Source organism: Aethalodelphis obliquidens, unplaced genomic scaffold, assembly GCF_003676395.1.
Source record: "Aethalodelphis obliquidens isolate GAN/ISIS:26980383/991018 unplaced genomic scaffold, ASM367639v1 scaffold45, whole genome shotgun sequence".
Classification (NCBI taxonomy): domain Eukaryota; kingdom Metazoa; phylum Chordata; class Mammalia; order Artiodactyla; family Delphinidae; genus Aethalodelphis; species Aethalodelphis obliquidens.
Genome location: NW_020837989.1, coordinates 8,642,902 through 8,664,302, shown reverse-complemented (window position 1 = coordinate 8,664,302; position 21,401 = coordinate 8,642,902). Strand labels below are relative to the sequence as shown.

The following is a 21,401-nucleotide window of genomic DNA, read 5'->3' as shown; positions in this document are numbered from 1 at the left end:
TTCCCAGCTCTCTCCCTAACCTTTTCTATGACAGCCTCTCTGAAGGCCATGATAAAGAAGCAGATTTTATTGGAAGTGAATAAAAGTGAAATGGGAAAGTATTAAACATTTTTTTTTTTTTAGTATTAAACATTTTTAAGGAGCAAAGTTACTTGATGCAACTTATGTTTTTCTTTTAAAAATCACTCAGGCTACTTTGTGGAGGAAGAGTTGGAGACAAAAGACTGGAATCTAAAAACTAGATTAGACTTTATTTATTAAAGTGGGTAAACTACAGTTAATCAGGTGACTTGGGTAAAGATCAAGTTCTGTTGTGGTTATAATCAGATTAGCAACTCTCAGCAACAGTTTGCCTTGTCACACTGATGTGGTCAACATCACAACACAAGGCATACGGTTTTATCCTTGGAAGGATATTCTCTCTAAGGTCTTTCATAATGTTATTTAAGGAGTAAAAAAAAAAAAAAAAAAAAACCCACTAATTTTGCTATGAGCCATTTTTATTTCCTTTTTAATTATTTCCTGACTGCTCATTATTTGGTTTTCATACACCTAGCATGCTAAACTCAAGAAATATTGACAGGGCACCCAGAGCTGCACATGTTAAGAAAGATAAGCCCCGACCTTTGGCCAAAGGAAGCCTATATTTTGCCAAGAGGAATTAATCTAAAAGACAAGGAAGGATCATGAAAGATGATGTAAGGGAAATAGAGTAAGAAAGCCAAACTCCTTGGCATGGCCTTCCAGGCCCTGTGTGACCTGGTCTGTGTCTACCTCTCTAGAGTTTCATCCTGCCACTCTCCCCTTAGTCTCATTGGTCTACTCTGGTTCCTTCCAACAAGCCCTCTCTTTCCTGCAATCCTCTCTCCTTTCTTTACTGCCCAAACATAATTTCTCAGGGGCACGTTCCTTGACTCTTCCCAGATGAAGTCAAGCCCCCCCTGGGAGAGTCCCTCCTCTGTCCCTCTGCTATTGTCCTGATCAGCACTACACATGCCTCTTTCCCCATATGATCATGAGCTCCCTGAAGACAAAGACCATGCCTGTCTGGTCCACCTCTGTAGCTGGTGTAGCATCGTGCCCATGCCTGGCCCAGAGCGTGCCCTCTGCAAACATTTTTTAAAAATACAAACAAACAAAATCAAATGGAATACTAAACAACATTCCATGATAATCCTAAGGAGACAGAAATGATATTCAGCCAGAGGAAGCAGAATCAAACTTCATAGAAGTTTCATAGCATTTGGGGTTATCATTGAAGGGCAAAGGGGATTTGGACAAGAGATGGTAGTAAGGGAGAGAACAGCATAAGCAAAGGTCCTGAGGCCAGAAAGCAAAGGGTGTAAACCTTGAAACCAAATGGAACCTTGGATTTACCAAATTAGCTCTCTCCCCACTTCCATGGGCACATGACTTTTTTGCACTCACATTTTTGCTTTGTTGAGACTGCTTCCCAATAAAGTAGATGGATTCTAATGTATTTGAATCCCCTTTGGGGGGAAAAATATCATATGACTGAGAGAGTAAATAAAAAATAACTTACCTGGAATGCAAAAAAGTCCTCTGCAGGTGCATTCATGATGTTGCAAATCTGAAAGCCATGAAGAGGAATAATGGAGTTATGATTAGACTTGATAGAGTACCCATTGAGGGCAATGGGCATGATATTTTCAGAAATATCACGTCCTTATCCAAGGCATTCACATTCTTTTCATCAGGTAGACATGATTAAGATGATTTTGAATTATTAACTGAGGCTACCAAATAGGAAAACTGCCTTATAAACATGGCTTCTTACCATTTGCTTCACTTCTGAGTCATTTCCAAGCTTTGAAAAAGTTAAGGCTACTATTTGTTGTTATTAATAGCTGTATAGTGTCCCATTTTCTTCTTTTTAATGTTAGCTTTTTTCATATCTCATTCATCTTTTATTTATTTTTTTGTTATACATATCCATATACCTATTCTTCTTCAGATTCTTTTCCCATATAGGTTATTACAGAGTATTGAGTAGAGTTCCCTGTGCTATACAGTAGGTCCTTGTTGATTGTCTATTTTATATATTGTAGTGTATCTATATTAATCCCAACCTCCTAATTTATCCCTACCCCCCGCACCTTTCCCCTTTGGTAACCATAAGTTTGTTTTCTAAGTCTGTGAGTCTGTTTCTGTTTCGTATATAAGTTCATTTGTATTATTTTTTTTTTGATGATGGCCATTCTGACCAGCGTGAGGTGATACCTCATTGTAATTTTGATTTACATTTCTCTAATAATTAGTGATATTGAGCATCTTTTCATGTGCTTTTTGGCCATCTGTATGTCTTCTTTGGAGAGATGTCTATTTAGATCTTCTGCCTATTTATTTGATTGTGTTGTCTTTTTTTTTTTTTTGATATAGAGCTGCATGAGCTGTTTGTAAATTTTGGAGATTAATCCCTTGTTGGTCGCTTCATTTGCAAATATTTTCTCCCATTCTGTGTGTTGTCTTCTCGTTTTGTTTATGGTTTTCTTTGCTGTGCAAAAGCTTTTAAGTTTAATGAGGTCCCATTTGTTTATTTTTTATTATTTTTTTTTTTTGCGGTATGCGGGCCTCTCAGTGTTGTGGCCTCTCCCGTTGCGGAGCACAGGCTCTGGATGCGCAGGCTCAGTGGCCATGGCTCACGGGCCCAGCCGCTCCGCGGCATGTGGGATCTTCCCGGACCGGGGCATGAACCCGTTTCCCCTGTATCAGCAGGCGGACTCTCAACCACTGCACCACCAGGGAAGCCCCCATTTGTTTATTTTTATTTTCATTACTCTAGGAGGTGGATCCAAAAAGATATTGCTGCGATTTATGTCATAGAGTGTTCTGCCTATGTTTTCCTCTAGTTTTATAGTGTCTGATCTTACATGTAGGTCTTTAAACCATTCAGAGTTTATTTCTGTATATGGTTTTAGAGAATGTTTTAATTTCATTCTTTTAGATGTAGCTGTTCAGTTTTCCCAGCACCACTTATTGAAGAGACTTTCTTTTCTCCATTGTATATTCTTGCCTCCTTTGTTGTAGATTAATTGATCATACAACAATGATGTATGATGATGTATGTGTGGGCGTATTTCTGGGCTTTCTCTCCTGTTCTTTGTGCCAGTACCATACTGTTTTGATGGCTGTAGTTTTATAGTAAGGTGTCCCATTTTCTTGCCCCCTTTTGTTGAGTATTTGGTTACGTCCAGTTTTTTTTAATTAATGTAAATAATACCACTCTAAACATCTTTGAATCAATTATATTTGTTTTGTCAGGAAGGAGTTTTTCCTTGTGCTGTAAACTTCACAGCAAATGAAGAAGTAAAAGGTGCTGTAGCTCTGGTTGTATTTATATTGCAAGATTCCTCTCCTGAAAACTGGACCAGTTTACCCTATCATGCAGATAACACTTATCTGATCCCTCCAGAGTCCTGCCTATGGGGCCACTGTATACAGTTGCGTAGCATGTGCACTGCACAAAGGCATCTGGCTGAGGGGGTGACTGGGAGTTGAAATCCAGCCTGTTCTTGACTTCCAGAACAATGGCCCTAGCCTTTCTCTTTTCATCCATCAAGAAGGGACACCTTTTTCTAGTTCTCAAAAAGATACCATGTGAGCTTGCTTTGACCCTGCCTATCCCAGTAGATCAGACCATTCTGTTGTCTGAGAGGATGAGCTGTCCCTGCTCCTGTTCAAGACTGCCCACCCACTGTACCACGCCTCTGGCTTCTCCTTGGGCCAATTCCATCAGTTGCTATTGTTCTCTCCTGATTTCTAACCTCTCTGAGGGCTCTTTAGCTTCAGTCCATGGGCATGCTTGGTTCTCTCCCAACCTTGAAAACAAAATCCTCCCTTGGCCCAATGTGGTCTTTGTAGTGACCATCAGGTTTTCTCCTCCTTCTCTTGCATTTTCTACCTTCTCATTACCCATCCACACCTCAGCAGACCACCTGCTGGTTTCTTCCTCCACCTTGCTACCAAGGCTGCTCTCATCAGGGCCATCAATGACCTCCTAACTGCCAAGCCCAATGGGAGTTTTTGGTTCTTATCTCACTGGATCACTTTTGCTGCATTTGTTATTCTCTCTCTTTGTTGAAACTTTCTACTTCTTTGGTTTCCATGACACTACCCTCTCCTGGGCCTCCAGACACCTCTGAACCTTTCTGCTGATTCTCCTTCACACACTCTTCTTCCTCCACCCAATCTTTAAATGCTGGCATCCTCTAGTATTCTACCCCGAGTCTCCCTCACTCTCCCTGGTGACTTCATCCGCACTCATGGTTTCAAGTACCATCTGCTCCTAGGAGCAAAGTGGTCAAGGACCAGATATACTATCATATGGTCTGTAGTGTAGTCAGTACACATCTCTACCTTTTGTTGACACAGATCTCTATCTCCATCCGTCCTCTTGCTCCACAGCATCAGAGTCAACTCTTTAGCTGCTTGCTCGACACTTGCTTCTGAAAAAAGTCTCTGTTGCACCTTGTCTGAAAGTGATCTCAGCATCTTACATCCAAACCTGGTGGCAGCATTATCTGTCCAATCTAGAAGCCTGAAATTGGCTTTGGTCCTTCTCTCCCTCCCTCTTTGCTCACAACCAATCACAAAGCCCTTTCAGTGTTAGATCTGAGCCCTGATCTCCCTCTCTCCACCTCATCTCTGTCTGAGTCATGAGTATTGAATGAGCAAATGTATTCACTGCCTGGCTCATCATAAGCACTCCATGGCTGTTAGCAATGAAGACAGTTAGTGTTCTTTACTGCCTTTGCCTTTGTTGAGATGTTCTTCATTTCTTGTTTGTAAGGACACACTTTTCGCTCTGCTTCCAGTCTTAGTCCCTTCAGATCTATTTTCTAGGGAGCGTTCAGAGTTTTCTTTCTAAAATGAAAATTCATTGTGCCAACCTCTTGCTTAAAAACCCATCGCCTGTAGATTAAAGTTCCACCCTCTTGACCTGGCGTCCAAGGCTACTGTGATCTGGCCCCTCCCTCCCTCTCAAGCCTCATCTCTTGCCATCTTCCTGTCTCAAACCTAATACTCCAGCAACACGGAACTGCACACTCTGTGTCGCTTCAAACCTCCAAGCCCTAGTTGTTTGCCCATGTTGCTTCCTACACCTGCAATCCCCTTTCCTGCCCCACCTGCCTAACCCCTATTTATTTTAAAACTCAGACCAAAACACTCTGGCAAGTAAGGCTGGTTTACATGCTTCCTACTTTGTGTTCATAGAATGTACCATGTACATCTCTATCTGGCCTTATCACATTATAGTCTAAGTATCTGTTCATAAAGATATCTCCCATTTGATGATGAGCTTCAGAACAGAAACTATTTGATTCATCTATCATTGTATCCCCAGAGCCAACCACAGCACCTGGCACATAGAAAATGCCCAATAAATAAACACCCTGATACATGAACAGCACTGTGTAGTGTGTGTGCCTGGGGAAGGATACAGAGAGAAGCAGGCTCAAATATTGGGGTGATGTGCAGCTATGACCCTTCTCTCTAGGGTAGGGGATACTGTCACTCTGCCCTGCACCCCAAGCGGGTAGGGCATGGGGGGAGATAGAGCATTTGAGCTCTGCTGTGTGGCTGGAAATGTGGCAGGGACGGGGTTGGGGGGGTGTTGGGAATGGCAACTAAGTCTCTGGGATGAGAGGCTGGGACTTGTTCTGTGGTGAGCCTGGTGGACCAGCCACTTGTGACTTTATCCCTAACATTTGCGTAAGTATCTTTAGTTGTCACTGAGACTGTGCACCTTTCCATCTGAGGGTTCTTTCTCTGTGTATTTCATATTTCTTCAAATGTCAATTCTCTGCACATCCCCTTGGACCAACCGTTGAGTGAATTGAGAAATGGGAGAACCGGGCTTTTAGAGATACACACTTCCCATCGTTTTTCCCACTCTCTTGATCTGAAATCCCTTCACCTTTCCACCTGATTCAAAACTCTCCCCCTTCAAAGTTGTATCACTTACCAGGCCATTTTGGGCAACGTAAGTGGGAAGGCCGCTCACTAAAGCCCAATGGTCCGGAGGTGGATTCCTGTAAAGGCCAAAGACAGTGGTAACTTCTTTTTTTTAAAATAGATTTTTTAAATTAATTAATTAATTTATTTATTTATTGGCTGCATTGGGTCTTTGTCGCTGTGCATGGGCTTTCTCTAGTTGCGGCAAGGGGGGCCACTCCCCGCTGCGGTGCAAGGGCCTCTCAGTGCGATGGCTTCTCCTGCTGCGGAGCACAGGCTCTAGGCGCACAGGCTTCAGTAGTTATGGCTCATGGGCTCCAGAGTGCAGGCTCAGTAGTTGTGGCGCATGGGCCCAGCTGCTCCGCGGCATGTGGGATCTTCTCAGACCAGGGCTCGAACCCGTGTCCCGTGCACTGGCAGGCGGATTCGCAACCACTGCGCCACCAGGGAATCCCCCAGTGGTAACTTCTGATGTAGGGACAGTTGGACTAAAAACTTGAAACTGGATCTTACCCTCCCTCTTCTCTCTGGTGGCTCCAAGCACCCACTTACTATACCAGACCAAGCCCCACATCTTAGCTAAGCATCTTAATGTCCCAATGTAGACACTGAGAAAAAAGCGATAAATCAGTTTTATTAATTTCACACTGAGTTTGACTCCCTAAGAAAAGAGACAAAATTCATCCAACAGATTGCTATGGGCTGCTGAGCAAAAACAGATGCCGTCATTTCCCTCCATTTAGTACTTACATACAGAGAGTTAGCTTAATATCATGTAGAGTGAGGGAAACCCATCTAGGATGAGCTCCTACCACATACCAAGCACTAAGCTAGGTGCTTTACATACTTATTTATCCCACGCAGCAATATCACAATTTTGGGTATTATTTTTACTTGTTTATTGCAAAAAATATATACACACATGGAAAAATGCATTAAAAACTTCATCAGTTGTTTGAAAGTGAACTCCTATGAAATTATACCTGGCACTTCCCTGGTGGTGCGGCGGTTAAGAATCCGCCTGCCAATGCAGGGGACACAGATTCAAGCCCTGGTCCAGGAAGATCCCACATGCTGTGGAGCAACTAAGCCCATGCGCCACAACTACTGAGTCCGTGTGCTGCAACTACTGAAGCCCACGCACCTAGAGCCCATGCTCCGCAAGAGAAGCCACCGCAATGAGAAGCCCACGCACAGCAAGGAGGAGTAGCCCCCGCTCGCCGCAACTAGAGAAAAGCCCGTGTGCAGCAACAAAAACCCAGTCCAGCCAAGAATAAATAAATAAATTTATATATAAAAAAAAAAAAACAAGAAAGAACAACCTTGTCGGTACCTTGGAAATCCCTGACCTGACCCCCCGCCACTCGCAACCTTCTCCCAAACCCCAAACGTAACCATTGTCCCAATGTTATGATTCTTGCTTTTCTGTGGCCTGTTTTCCTGTAGCCTGTTTCACCTGTTTTAGGTAGAATCAATGTGCATACATTATTTCATTGGACTTCGTTTTCATGTTGCTGTAATTCATTTGTTTGATTGACTTCAACCGTTTTCCCTGGTAAGGTTGCATATAATTTATGCATTCAACTGTTGATGGACATTTCTCTCAGTGCAAGGCTAATATGAGCATTGCTGCTTCCAGCACTCTGGTGTATATGTGCCTTCAATTCCATGTGCTAGTTCTAGGAGTAGAAATCCTGGGTCATAAGATGTGCATGTCTTCAACTTTACTAGGTAAGACCAAACTGTTTTCTAAAGTGATCATGCCAATTAATACTTCCATCAGCAGTATATTAGAGCTTCCTTTACTCCACGTCTCTGTCAATACTTAGTATTTTCAGACATTAAAAGAAAAATTACTTTTAGAAGATTAAGGAAGTTCTCCTCTATGGAGATAATTATGTCATGTTTCTCTTAACGTGGCAGATTGTATTTATTCATTTTTCTAATGTTAGCCCTGCATTCCTGGAATATACCCAATTGGGTCATGATGTATAATCCTTTTTAGTTATTATTTGCTAAAATTTTATTTAGCATATTTGCATCTATGTTCACAAGTGAGCTTGGTCTGAATTTTCTTTTTTCATACAGTCTTTGTTGAGTTTTGGTGTCAAGTTTATGCTAGCCACTTCTTTTTCTAGTCTCCTGGATAATTTGTATGAGAATTGCATTATTTCTTCCTTAAATATTTAGTAGAACTCACCCCTGAAGGCATCTGGGCCTGGAATGTCTTTGTGGGAAGGTTTTAATGTATTTTATTGTTATAAGACTATTGTGGTATTCTATTTCTTTGTGATTTATACTTAGTAGGTTTTATTTTTGCAGGAATTTGCCTCTTTCATCTAGATTTAAAATATTTTGGGCATAATATCCTCTTACTATCTTGTTAATTTCTGTGTCTTTGTGGTTATCCCCCTTTTCCTTCCTGATACAGCTCATTTGATTTTCTATTTTTCTTGCTCAGTCTTGCCAGAAATTCATCAATTTTGTTAATCTCTCCAAGAAACCAGCTTTTGGCATTTGTTCATTATTCTGTTAATATTTCATTAATTTCTGGGCTTATCTTTATTCTTTTGGGGAGGGTTTATTTATTTGCTTGTTTGCTGTTAGTTTCTTGAGATGATGTGATGGATAGCTTCTGTCTACCCTCCAGATCCGCTCTGCAACCTGCTCCTCCGTGTCCCAGGAGGCCGGTCTGTGTGGACTCCATCAATAGGGTGCCTGGCCTTCCAGCTTCTGATTGAATTTAGCCCAATGAGGAGACCTGGCCAAAACTAGAGGCAGGTAGAACAGTTAGGTCAGGCTATTTATTTCCCTGGGTTCCCCCTGGCAGGGTTGCTCTGGGTTTGCTGCGTCTCTTGACTGAAAGGCAACACTTCTCTCAAGATGCCCTGCTCTACATGACACTTTCTCCGTCCAGGTTCTAGAAATTTCCTATGGGCCCAGGAATGCTTACAACAACCTCACTACTAGCATATTCTCTTTCAGTTTCCTTCATTCCACCCACACCTCTATAATTCATCCCTTTATAAGTAAAGCCTCCTTGAATTATCCTTATTTGAATGTGATGCCTATTATCTGCTAGGACCCCGACTGATACAAGTGGGTACAGAGTTTATTACTTTATATTGTATTCTTTTCTCATATGAATATTTAAGACTGTAAATTTTCACCTTAAGCATGATTTCTGCATCACACTGGTTTTGATATGTAATATTTTCATTCTTTCAGAATATGTCATAATTTCCATTGATTTCTTCTTTTACCCATAGATTATGGGTCTTCGTTGCTGCGTGCGGGCTTTCTCTAGCTGTGGTGAGCAGGGGTTACTCTTCTTGCAGTGTGTGGGCTTCTCATTGCGGTGGCTTCTCTTGTTGCGGAGCACGGGCTCTAGGCACACGGACTTCAGTAGTTGTGGCCCGTGGGCTCTAGAGCACAGGTTCAGTATTTGTGCACACAGGCTTAATTGCTCCGCGGTATGTGGGATCTTCCCCGACCAGGGTTCGAACCTGTGTTCCCTGTACTAGCAGGCGGATTCCTAACCACTGCGCCACCAGGGAAGTCCCTCTAATAATGCACCTTGAGACCTATTTTTATCTGATAGTCACATAGTTACATCAGTTTTCTTTTGATTATCATTTGCAAGGCATATCTTTTGTTCATTCTTTTACTTTCATTCTATCTGCATTCTTATCTTTTAGATAGCTCTCTTGTAAATAGGATATATGGTATTTCTTTACGTATATCTCAGAACTCATCAGTTCTTACAAGAACTGGTTGTTATTTTCTTTTTTTCTTTCTTTTTTTTTTTGGCCGTGCTATGTGGCCTGCAGGATCTTAGCTCCCCTACCAGGGATGAAACCCATGCCCGCTACAGTGGAAGCGTGGAGTCGTAACCACTGGATGGCCAGGGAATTCCCAAGAACCGTTTCTTATATGCAACTGAGAAAGATAATATTCTGCCAATTAATCTGTAATGCAGTACTTTTTGAACTTATAATTATTACTCTATGAATATCAACAGAGCTCTTTTAGCATTTAGGTATAGATTTTTATCATATTTCATACCTTTTTCCTGGCTTTTTGTGCCATTCAAAGGCACTTTTTGTTTCCGTGCTGCATCATAGTATAATCTCTTTAAGTTACTTCTAAGAATTTATATTAAATTCAATGTGGATACAGCCACACTGTAGAAGGCAGCAAGGTGGATGTTATCAGAGGCTAGAAGGGTGTGATACTTGGTGAGGAGTGGTGAGACATTGGGGAGAACTGTGATCTGTGATAACTCAGCATACAGACAATGAGTTTGATAAACTGGCACCTCTAGAGAAGTGGTTAGAAAACAGAATGGTGGCAGAGTATGCAGTTGACAAGGAAAAAAAAAAGAAAAAGAAAGAGACGAGTTTAGGAAAGACTCAGTCTTCATGCAAACAGGACTGAACAGAGAGAACCCAGAAACTCAGGAACCTGAAGTAGTCTCTTATACCCAACCAGTAAAAGATGAACCAGAGAACTGAGTGATCTGAGTGACAGGATTATCAAAATTGTTTGGCAACAGTTGTGGCCTCTCACAACCACTAGTTAAGGATTAAGGTGACCTGCTATAAATCCCTTCATTTGGACCAGAAAAGAGACCAAAGGTGAGGCTCTCCCACAGAGTCTGATCACAGCCTCATGGAGTCTGCAGTTCAGTTGGGAAAGAGAGCCAAGCCTCAGACAAAACTGTGGGGTGGCTCTTGGTACCCACAGAGGATTCACGTAGGTAACAAGGCAGCTAAGTTTTGGAGAGTGCTCTACTGATCAAAAAGTACAAGCTGATACTAAAAACGTTCTTGACTGTTGAAATCTTAAAATGACCTTTGAGCCTCCACCACCTGCAGGCAGGTCGGAGGCCTCACCCTCTGGGAGTTCTTGCCTTTTCATTATCCTCCTAGGTCATATAAGAAGACATTAGAGACTAAGCTTTCTGGGACTTCTTTGGTGGTCCAGTGGGTAAGACTCTGCGCTCCCAAAGCAGGGGCCCTGGGTTCGATCCCTGGTCAGGGAACTAGATTCGCATGCATGCCTCAACTAGGAGTTTGAATGCTGCAGCTAAAGATCCTGCGTGGCACAGCTAAGACCTGCGGCAGCCTAAATAAATAAAAAAATATTTTTTAAAAAAAGAGAGAGAATAAGCTTTCCTTGGGGGCTGAGTCACTTTCTTTGCCAACTTCCTGCCTTTGCCTTACCCTCTGCATTAGGCCCCAGATGTGCCTCCATAGAAAATCATTGAAAAGCCACGATCGGACACCATGGCCTCATTCTATAGAGAGGCCCAAACTGGCCACTTATTTATTTACTTTTTAATAAATTTATTTATTTATTTATTTATTTTTGGCTGCTTCGGGTCTTCGTTGCTGTGTTCAGGCTTTCTGTTGTTGCTATGAGCAGGGGCTACTCTTCATTGCGGTGCGCAGGCTTCTCATTGTGTGGCTTCTCTTGCTGCGGAGCACGGGTTCTAGGCATGCAGGCTTCAGCAGTTGTTGGCATGTGGGCTCAATTGTTGTGACTCGTGGGCTCTAGGGCACAGGCTCAGTAGTTGTGGCGCACGGGCTTAGTTGCTCCGTGGCATGTGGGATCTTCCCAGACCAGGGCTCAAACCCATGTCCCCTGTACTGGCAGGCGGATTCTTAACCACTGCGCCACCAGGGAAGTCCCCAGGCCACTTATTGACACTGGACTTGGGACTTGAACTCACAGCACCTGAGTCAGAATCCAGCCTCATTTTCCAAACTGCATGGTCTTTCCACCCTTCCACACTGCCTCCTTACTGCTCTCCCTGCCTCGAACAGAGTGTGTGGCCTTCTTGGGTTTGGTTAGTGTCGATCTTGGAATGAGTATCTTCTGGACACTGATAATGTGCCTGCAATTCTACATGTTTTGAGAAGAGACTTACGGGATGACTTTGATGTCTTCTTTGCCATGCAGGATGTAGTCAATGACCTTGTAAAAGTTGATTTCCTAGGCAAAAGAGATAGAGACAGTGCTTCAGCAGGAGTGTGTCCTTGAGAAAGGCTTTGTTCTTTACCCTGTGCCCTGTGGTTTTCCAGAAGCACCAGCATGACCTTCTAAGGGCGTGTCCCGGTGCCCCTGGAGCTCACTGTGCTCAGCTGACTCTCAGGGTTCAGTGTGCTCCTCCCTGGAACCAGCCCACAGTGGCCAGGCAGGGGCTGGGATCTGGGGCTGGGAAGAGACATAAGAAGTGTTCCAAGGGGATCTGGGGGTTCAATACAAGGAAAAAGAGAGAAAGATTGCTGGTGGAGTCTAGTGAGAGAGGGAGGTGGAAGGAGGCTTCTGTCCCATTTAGCATCATCATCAACCCAGCCATCTTCCATGTGGGGTCCGCTCCATGGTCACGGCCCCCTTTCTCCTTCACTCCTCCACTCAGCTGCTCTTTGCTGCGTCAGCTCTTGCAGACTTGCCTTCCCAATCATCCCTCATGCTTCCCAACTCACATTCCACCTCTTCCATCCCTCCCACCTCCTTACACCATTAAAACCCCTATTCTCTTAAATTAGACCTGTTCAATTCCATGACTTCCTAACATGGGGTTGGATACTGGCAGGTGGTTCCTTTTCCCTAGCTCTCCAGGGAAAAATCCATTACCTTATTGGAACGTGATGGGCAGGTTAGTAATAATCATTTTACAAATAGGAAAACTGAGACCCAGAGAGAGGAAAGGACTCATTTATAGTAAGACAGTAAGCCGGGACCAGAACCTTGGCCCCTGACTCCTGTGCTCAGAGCTCTTTCTACTGTCACTTAAGGTTAACAGCTTAAAATAGTGTTTTCCTCTCTGTAGCACTCTCACCTAGAAAGGGGGCTACTCAAAGTGTGGTCCCTGGACTGGTACCAGGCTGCAAACTATTTGTTACTATTCCATGATGAGATAAAAACAGAAATTGACAGTCAGGGTTTAGAAACTTTTACAGCAATTTGACTGAGCTAGGTTAGGTCTGTTGAAACTGATAATTTTAAAAAGACAAGTTTTGTATGTCTTTTAAAATTTTTACTTTTTGCATAATAGATTTTTATCATAGCTTGAAAAGTATCAGTCCAAGATAAATTGGAAATTAAAAAAAAATTTTTCCTCTACTACAGGTTATTTTGAGAAATATTGCCCTAGAGATTTAAATGTTGATACCTGGGCCCCATCAAGGCCTCTTGACTCAGAACCTCCACAAAGGGAAATTCCTCATCTAGTCAAGGGTGTCTAGTTGACGGGCAGTCGTGACCTTCTTCAGGCTCACGAGGGAGAGAGAGGCTCTGCTCCTCAACGCCCACCATTGGAAGCAGCTACAGTGATTGAACCCTTCTAGAGCGGCTCCCATGGCATCGGCTGCTCCAGGGTAGGTATGAGCTCCCTGCAGTAGGAAGCATCCAAGGGAAGACCAGGTGAACCCCACAGCACGATGAAATGGAGTTAGGAATAGATCTAGAGTGCAAAGATTCAGGCTCTGGTCTTGGTTCCACTATGTGTCCTTTCTGGACCTCAGTTTCCCCAGCTGTAAAATCGGTGGTGTTTGTTTTTTGTTGGTGTCAAGTAGCAGAACCCTTTTCCCTAACAAAGCATGGGCCCTAATCCTATGAAGCAGAGGAAAGTAATGCCGCCCTAATGGAAGCAGAGTTGGGGTACATGGAGATCCTGCCTCTCTCCTGGTTTTCCCTCACTCCCTGTCCTGTCCTCCTCTGCCCCCATTCACCCCTGGCCCAGGCAGCCACTGTGGGAGCCTTGGGTTCTAAAGATAATCTGGGAATTTAAAAAACTGAATTAGGGAATCCCTAAAGCTCCTTCCAGCTATGATTCTAAGACTATGGTTGGAGAGTTAGCATAGATAGTCTCTCATAGATTAAAATGCACATATTCTTTGACCCAGTAATTCTACATATGCTAATAAATCCTATCGATATTTTCCCAAATGTAGGTAACAGCATTGTTTTCCCCATCTAGGGCTCTCAACCAGACTGCTTTAAAAAGTCTGGAGATAGCTGATATCTATCACTTGGAGATGGTTAAGCACACTGAGTTCCTGCGCATAGTGGATACTTTGCATGTCTCCAGAGCGAATAGCTGTATCTGTGCTGATAGGGAAAGATGACAAAATATACTTAAGTGGGAAAAGTAAGGCACAAAATAGAATCATCACACTTGTCAAGGGTGGTGGTGGTGGAATGTGTGTGTGTGTGTGTGTGTGTGTGTACACACACACACACACACACACACACACACACACACACACACACCCAGGAATGTCCATGGACATTTGGGAAAGGTAGACCGCTCACAGTGGCACAGTGGCTGCCTCAGGGCAGGCTGGATTTCTGTGCTGTGCTCTTTTGTATGGTGTGAGCTGTTCTCTGTGCTCACGTATTACTTTTTCAATAAATATAAATACATTGCGGTAAGAACATTTTAAAACAGTGAGGTCATATCCTATGGGCGGTTCTAGAAATCAAAGGTGGCCCTGTTATCTGCTGGGACTTTGGTAGAGCTGTTTCCTTCTGGGAGGGGGAGATGGCCTTCTTGCTTCAGGGCCATCTGTCCTTGGGCCTGGGCTGTTCACTGCTCTCCCAGGGAAGCTGCTGGCTCCCCGGGCCTGGTAAACTGCCCTACCCAGGGGTCTCCATGAGATTCTTTTAGAAAGGTGAGAACTGGACTTTTTTTCTTTTAAACCCACAGGAGAATCAATTTTGCTTTCACAGAAAGCAACAAAAAGTTCAGTGTGCTTTAGGTAAACAGAACTTTTTCCACACACTGTAGCTCAGCCAAGTTGCTTTCAAGGCCTTATTCACGTAGGAATTCACCAGCCTTCGGAAAGTCAAAACCAAGCCATCAATGAGTGCCTTTGTCACTTTGCACCTAAGCAGCTGACGCTGTAACACAGGGTCTTTGAAAGAGCCACATACAGCGAGAGCCAAATCATCATGCATGGAAATATACCAGTTTTAAAAGAAGTGCTATTTTTTTTTCCCCATGAAGTCTACTTAGCCTTTTTCATAATTAAAAAACACACACAACGCTTTATTTTTAAGAGGAGATGAAGTGAGGTGTAGTTGCATTGGGGGAACTTCAGAACCAAGATTTGGGGAGGTTAATTGGTCAAAATCCAGAGGAAGATTGTATTTCTAATGTGGATGTGGCAGATAAAGTGTGAGAGTGATGTTAGTAGGCAAAAGGATAAGTTAGAGCCTGATAGCTCTCTGGCTGTCCTGGAATTGGAGATGACCTCTGACCTCAGGGCTCAACTCAGAGAGCTGAATATTAAAGCAGCCCGGGAAACTGAAATTAATTGAAGTTGGTGGTGTCTGAAAGCTATGGTGATCTCTATTCTATATAGTTCCTAGAATTCTAAATTTTAGGAACAAGTCCAGCTCATATGTGAATTAGATGAAAATCTCAGTAGTAACATCTCAGCTATGCCAACACAAAAAGCTGTACTTAAAAAGGAAAAACGTCCCCAAATAGTTTTCTGACAGCAGCACATGATGTAAGCCTTGAAGACTCAGTCTTCCCAAATGAAATCATGAAATTGTGTGGGCAAAAGAGTAGTTTGAAACTGGACAGTGCCAGGTTATAAAGGTCATTTTGGGTAAAGCAGAACAGACAGTTTAGATTCCAAGGTTGAAATCTTTTCTGGTGTGTATAGGAAGCTCACAGGCCAGGGTGTTAATTCTAAATCCCTAGAGTTTGAATTAAGATTAAATAAAGTCTGTCACACACACACACACACACACACACACACACACACACACGGACAGACACATACACATGCTGTCCTTTATCTTTATTTTGGGTAGGGTTAGTGTTGGCTGGGGGGAATCAGGCCTCCTAGCAGAAATTGACATACCATTTCAGACAGGCTGGAAGGTTTTGTGGAAAGAACGCTGGACTAAAACTCAATTCAGGACACGACTCTGCTGCTTACCTATTGTATGTGGCCTCAGCTGAAGTCATTCTGTCATGCTACAGGTTCTATAGGCCATTTGAGTGCCAGGTCTGTTTACCCTGCTGCATCTTTACATCCCCACACATTTCATTTCAGCTTCTCTAAAGTGTTTGTGCCTCATCTTTAAAATGTAGCAATAGTAGGAAACCAGAGGTCGCAAACTGAAGTGCCAAGAGAGACCTGATAGAAACATAAGTGAGAGGAGGAGGCCAGGGGTGTACAAGAGGGAGTCGGGGGCACTGTGCAAACTAGAGAGTTCAGGCCACACATTGCAAGGAGGCGGCCGCTACTCAGCTCCAATCAAATTTACCCTGCAGGACTGTGCGTCCAGTTTTGACTGATCTGCCACCTTTTGAAAAGAAACTGAGAATCTAGATGTTTATCAGAAATACCTTGATTTTTAAGTGCTAAGCTGCCAATTCAAAACTGTTTTAAAGTGAAAACAAAGAAAAACTAAAAAAACGTATGTAGCCAAACACATTTACCTATTGGCTGGAATTGACCTTCTGGCTATCAATTTGTACATTTTAGATTAGATTTTAAGGTTATTTGTAGCTTTAATTGTCTACAGTTTTCCTGCTGGGTGGATCCTTGAGCAGGTTGCTTGATCTTTCTGGAGTTCTTCCCTCATCTATGGAATGAGAATATTTATTCCTCCTTTGTCAGTCCCACCGGGTTATTGTGAAACTCCAGTGAGATATTAAAATACCTTGCAAATTACAGGGCTTGAGCAATTGTGAGGAGTTATCATAATTTCAAGGGAGACAACCCAACCCAGAGAAGATAAATACTGAAGTGGTAAAGACACTTCAGCAGGGCCTACAGTGCCTTACTCGTTTGCATTTCATTAAACATTTGATCATATTGGACAGGCTAGAGAGAGACCTACCCTTCCATCTGGAGTCCTGGGACCAGAGTAGGGTGGAGCCTCACCCATCAGGACTGGCCACACGTCAAAAAATTCCTAGGAATGAGAAAAACAATAATTATGTGTCTTGAAAGTAGATCAGAAAAAGATTAAGAAAAGAAGACTACCTGTATGAGTCATCTATCACTGAAATCTGGAAGATGGGCAGAGCTCAGTGAAACCAAAGGTTGGAAGGGCTACAAGATTCACTAGAGTTGGAGAATCTCAGTCATGTCTGTGCTTTGAGATGTATCAATATCATCAGAACTGGATCTGTCTAGGGACTTCCCTGGTGGTGCAGTGGTTAAGAATCCGCCTGCCAATGCAGGGGACACGGGTTCGATCCCTGGTCTGGGAAGATCCCACATGCCGTGGAGCAACTAAGCCCCTGCACCAGAACTACTGAGCCTGCGCTCTAGAGCCCGCGAGCCCCAACTACTGAAGCCCATGCGCCTAGAGCCCGTGCTCCACAACAAGAGAAGCCACTGAGATGAGAAGCCAACGCACTGCAGCAAAGAGTAGCCCCCACTCGCTGCAACTAGAGAAAGCCTGCACGCAGCAACAAAGATCTAACGCAGCCAAAAAATAAATAAAAAATTAAAAAAAAAAAAAAGAACTGGATCTATCTAATCAATAACCAAGAAATGGGAGTTAGGTTGGAGCACCCTCATACTCCCTGTGCTGTGGGACATGAGAGGGAAAATGGGGACTCTATGGCTAAGAAATTTACCTTAAGTATTAATACATGCTAAACATGTGAGCAAACAGTTAGCTGCAACAATGTTTCTTGCAGTATCATTTATAGCAGTGAAAAATCAGAAAAAACCTAAGTGTCCAATAGGAGGGGACTTATTAAATCAATTATGGTACGTCTAGTAACAGTGATGTTACAGTTGTGTAGGTATTGATTAAAAAGATGTCCATGATACACTGATGAGTAAAAAATGTGAGGTGACAAAAATAGATAAATCATGTGACCCCAGTGTTTATATAGAAAATGCTGTCAAAGAATTCACAACAAAGCATTAACAACTGGTTTTCTCTGGGGGATTAGAATGAGATTATACTTTATTTAGCAATTATTCCCTAATAAAATTTATGGCTTTGGTAATAGGGAAAAAAATTTTTTTCCAGATAAGAAAGAAAGGACAAACCATGGTGCCAAATATGGATGGATAGACCCATATCTAGGCTCCAATAGGAAAGGATGACACCTGTAAGACAACTAGCAAAGACAGGGGCAGAGAGAGGAGAGAAGAGGGTTGGCAAAGGCTCTGCATGGTCACACAGCCCCAGGAGAAGAAACTGGGAAGCCTTGCAGGCGCTCCCTTGCTACTTCTCCGCTGGTTTTCCTACCGCACATACAGCTGCACAGTTTGTGTTGGGTCAAATCTGGGCCTGGCGGAGGAGGCCTCTGTCCTCCAGTGCCTCTCTGTTCATTTATCTGCTGGTATTTAGGGACCATGATCCATTAGCTCTGGGTTATTGTGGGCAGGATGCTTCTTGACCTCTCTCTCTTGTTTGAACATGTTTGTCATGGTGGTTTGTTCTAATATCATCCAGGGGGCAAGCAGAAGGGACTCCACATGAAATTCACATTTCACATCCTCACCCTTCTGCCCAGTTGGGCTTTTCTCTTGACTACCAACAACACGAAGCAATTCAATTCTGGGTGAAAATGTGAACTGGAGACTTACCTAAGCTCCACAACATGCTTGCTGTTAGATAGAGAGAGATGGACAAGGCACAGTTTATTCCCTGGAGGAATCTGCTATGTCATGGAGGAGAGAATTAAGCCCTCAAGTAACTTTAGTAAGGTAGATGGGGTAAGAACCAAAACAGTAATAAAAGGAGAACACAAATTTTAGAGGAGACCAGAAGAAGGACATGGGGCTGACACTGCCAAGATCAAACTCTGAGTGATTCTGAAGATTGTCCCAAGGAGAAGCAGATGTTATCAACAAAGGGTTGGGTGGAATATGGAGCATGTTTATGCTTGCCTTCCTCTGTCTCAATCTCTCTCTCTCTTTTTTATTTCTAAACAGCTTTTTTGAGATATAATTCATATACCATATAATCCACCCAGTTTAAGTGTACAATTCAGTGACATTTATTGACTTTTTTCATAATGTCAATACTTCAGGTAAGAGCTTAGCTACCTGGGGTGGGGTGGTGTCGGGGGAGGTGGAGAAGCCTAGGTTCTTAGAGTGATTATAGGCAGCCCAGCCCACTTCTCATTGCTAGATTGTTCCATCTATTGGGGATGACTAAGTCAGGATATTCTTGCTTAAATGTAACTTTCCCTTTTGAGGGGGAGTTCAAAAGAAACAGAGGGCAGAACACTGCAGCTCAGAGCTGTGTTCAGATCCTTTAAGGTTCAAACTCCTTAAAGTGGTGCTCAGTTTGCACCTCCAAATTTCTTTTGAATTTAACTACTCAGAAATTCTTTTGATTAAAAAAAAGAACCATTCATTTGTATGAATTCATTTGCTACTTCCCGAAGGAGTGTAAAAGTGCTTATTGCTGGATTTAGCCATATTTGGCAAAATACTTGATTCAAGAATTTACAAGAATCAAATGGACAGTTGGACTAGTACCAGAGGTTCCCTAAAATCAGTATATGGCCCAACTGCACCAGAATCACTTAGGGAGCTATTTTAAAGGCAAAAATCAGAATAATAAACCCATGAGTATATGGAAATCTGTTATATGGTAAAATGGCATATCAAAATGGTGGCATTTCAAAACAGTGGAGAAAGGATAGATTGTTCTTTAAATGGGGAATTATGAGGGGGGCACAAAATTTATCCCTACCTTATACCATAACATATTGATAATTTCAAAAGATGAGTGAAAGATGAAGATATATTAATCAAAACACACCAGATTATTTCAGACTATAATATTAAGGTTGAGGAAGTCTTTTTTAAACAAAATTCAAAACGCAGAAGCCATAAAAGAAAATTTAAATCTTCCGTATGATGAAAGATGTCATAAACAAAGTTAAAATGTAATCCATAGAAAGGGAAAATATGGTTGCAGCCTATGTGACAGAGATATAGTCTATATCATGGATAAAGCACTTCTATATTTTAATAAGAAATAGACAAAGAATTCAATTTTAAAGGTGGAAAAATGGGCATATATTGCCCAGAAAGATTTGGGCAATATATGGAAGAAAAAAAGTTAACTCACAAATAAACATATAAATGTATTTACCCTCACTTGGTAATCAGTGAAAAAACAATTAGAAAAAACCAATAACATTTTTTGCCCATTTAAGTAGGAAAAATAAAAAGATTTATGATATACAGAATTGGCAGGAGTTTGGAGAAATGGAATTCTCATGCAGTGCGAGTGAGAGTATAAAATGATTTAGCCTTTAGAGGGAAAATTTGGGGAAAGCAAAATAAAAATTTTTTCTTAGTAATGTACTTCCACAGCTTTGTCCTATAGATAGTCTCTGTCAAGTGTGCAGGAATTTAACTCCAAGGTTGTTTATTATAGCATTGTCTTTAATTGCAAGACTATTTAGAAATGATTTAAATGCCCAGAAATAGGGGAAAGGATAAATTAATTATGGTATATCCATACTATTTAGAAGAATGAGGTAAGTCTATGTGGACTAAAGAACAAAGAAAGAGGATTTCTACTCCTATTAATGGTGGCCAGTTTGTTTCAGACCAGTCCTCCAACTGAGAATTATTATGAAATCTGGACTGTATATGTGTATGTGTGCATATGTGTATATAAACATTTGTTTGAAGGAATCATAGAGCTAGCAAGGCAGCAAGGACTTGATGGGCCAAGATCCCACAGAGAAGGGAAGCCCAGAGATGTGAGCCTAATGTCTGATTCAGCTTTTCCTCTTGATTGCCTTGCTGATACCAAAGATGCTGTGGAGCAGCTGGGAAGCTGCACAGACTTACTGGGCTAGTAGGATAAAACTGGAATTCAGGGCCTGCCAAGGAGGAGGAACCCTTGAAATCAACCCAGGTTTCAGGTGGCCCTTCTTAAAGGTTTATACCCTAGGAGTAAAAGTGAATCAGAAACAGAACATCCCTTGCAAAAACTGAAGACCAGCTTCAAATCAGCTCAATCCCTGATTGGATTCAGATGCTCTGCCTTTATCTCAACCGCTAGCCAGAAGTAACATAAATCCCCTTTGGAGGAACATAACATTGCCCAGAGTTTCAAATCATCTCTAAAATGTTTTATACATGTCTCTAATGTTCAAACAAAAATAAATAGTCATGTACAAGATAAGGATTAACTGAAAATCAAGAGATAAAACAGACTATAGAAAGGCAGCCATAGAATATATCTACAGATATTATAGCTCTCAGACCCAGACTCTAAAATAACTGGTTATGTCCAAGAAATCAAATACAGAATAGAGAATTTTAGAAGAGCACTGGAAACCTCAAGAAAGATGAAATGGAAATTCTAAAATTGAAAAATACCTGAAATTAAGAACTCAATAGATAGTTTTTTTTTTTTTTTTTTTTTTTTTTTTGTTTGTGGGGCTCTTTCTT

At 42.2% G+C, this 21,401-nt stretch overlaps 1 protein-coding gene across 4 annotated transcripts in view; it reads right to left on the bottom strand.

Annotated features, from left to right (window-relative positions):
- PDE6A (phosphodiesterase 6A) overlaps positions 1–21,401 on the bottom strand; it is a 70,765-nt gene that overhangs the window by 32,215 nt on the left and 17,149 nt on the right. For all 4 annotated transcript variants that reach the window (XM_027081608.1, XM_027081610.1, XM_027081607.1 and 1 more), the window contains 4 exons: positions 16,849–16,923; positions 11,909–11,973; positions 5,987–6,053; positions 1,544–1,591 (listed from right to left, as the gene is read on the bottom strand). In XM_027081608.1, the coding sequence (XP_026937409.1) occupies positions 1,544–1,591; positions 5,987–6,053; positions 11,909–11,973; positions 16,849–16,923 (255 nt within the window). The remainder of the gene's footprint in view (positions 1–1,543; positions 1,592–5,986; positions 6,054–11,908; positions 11,974–16,848; positions 16,924–21,401) is intronic.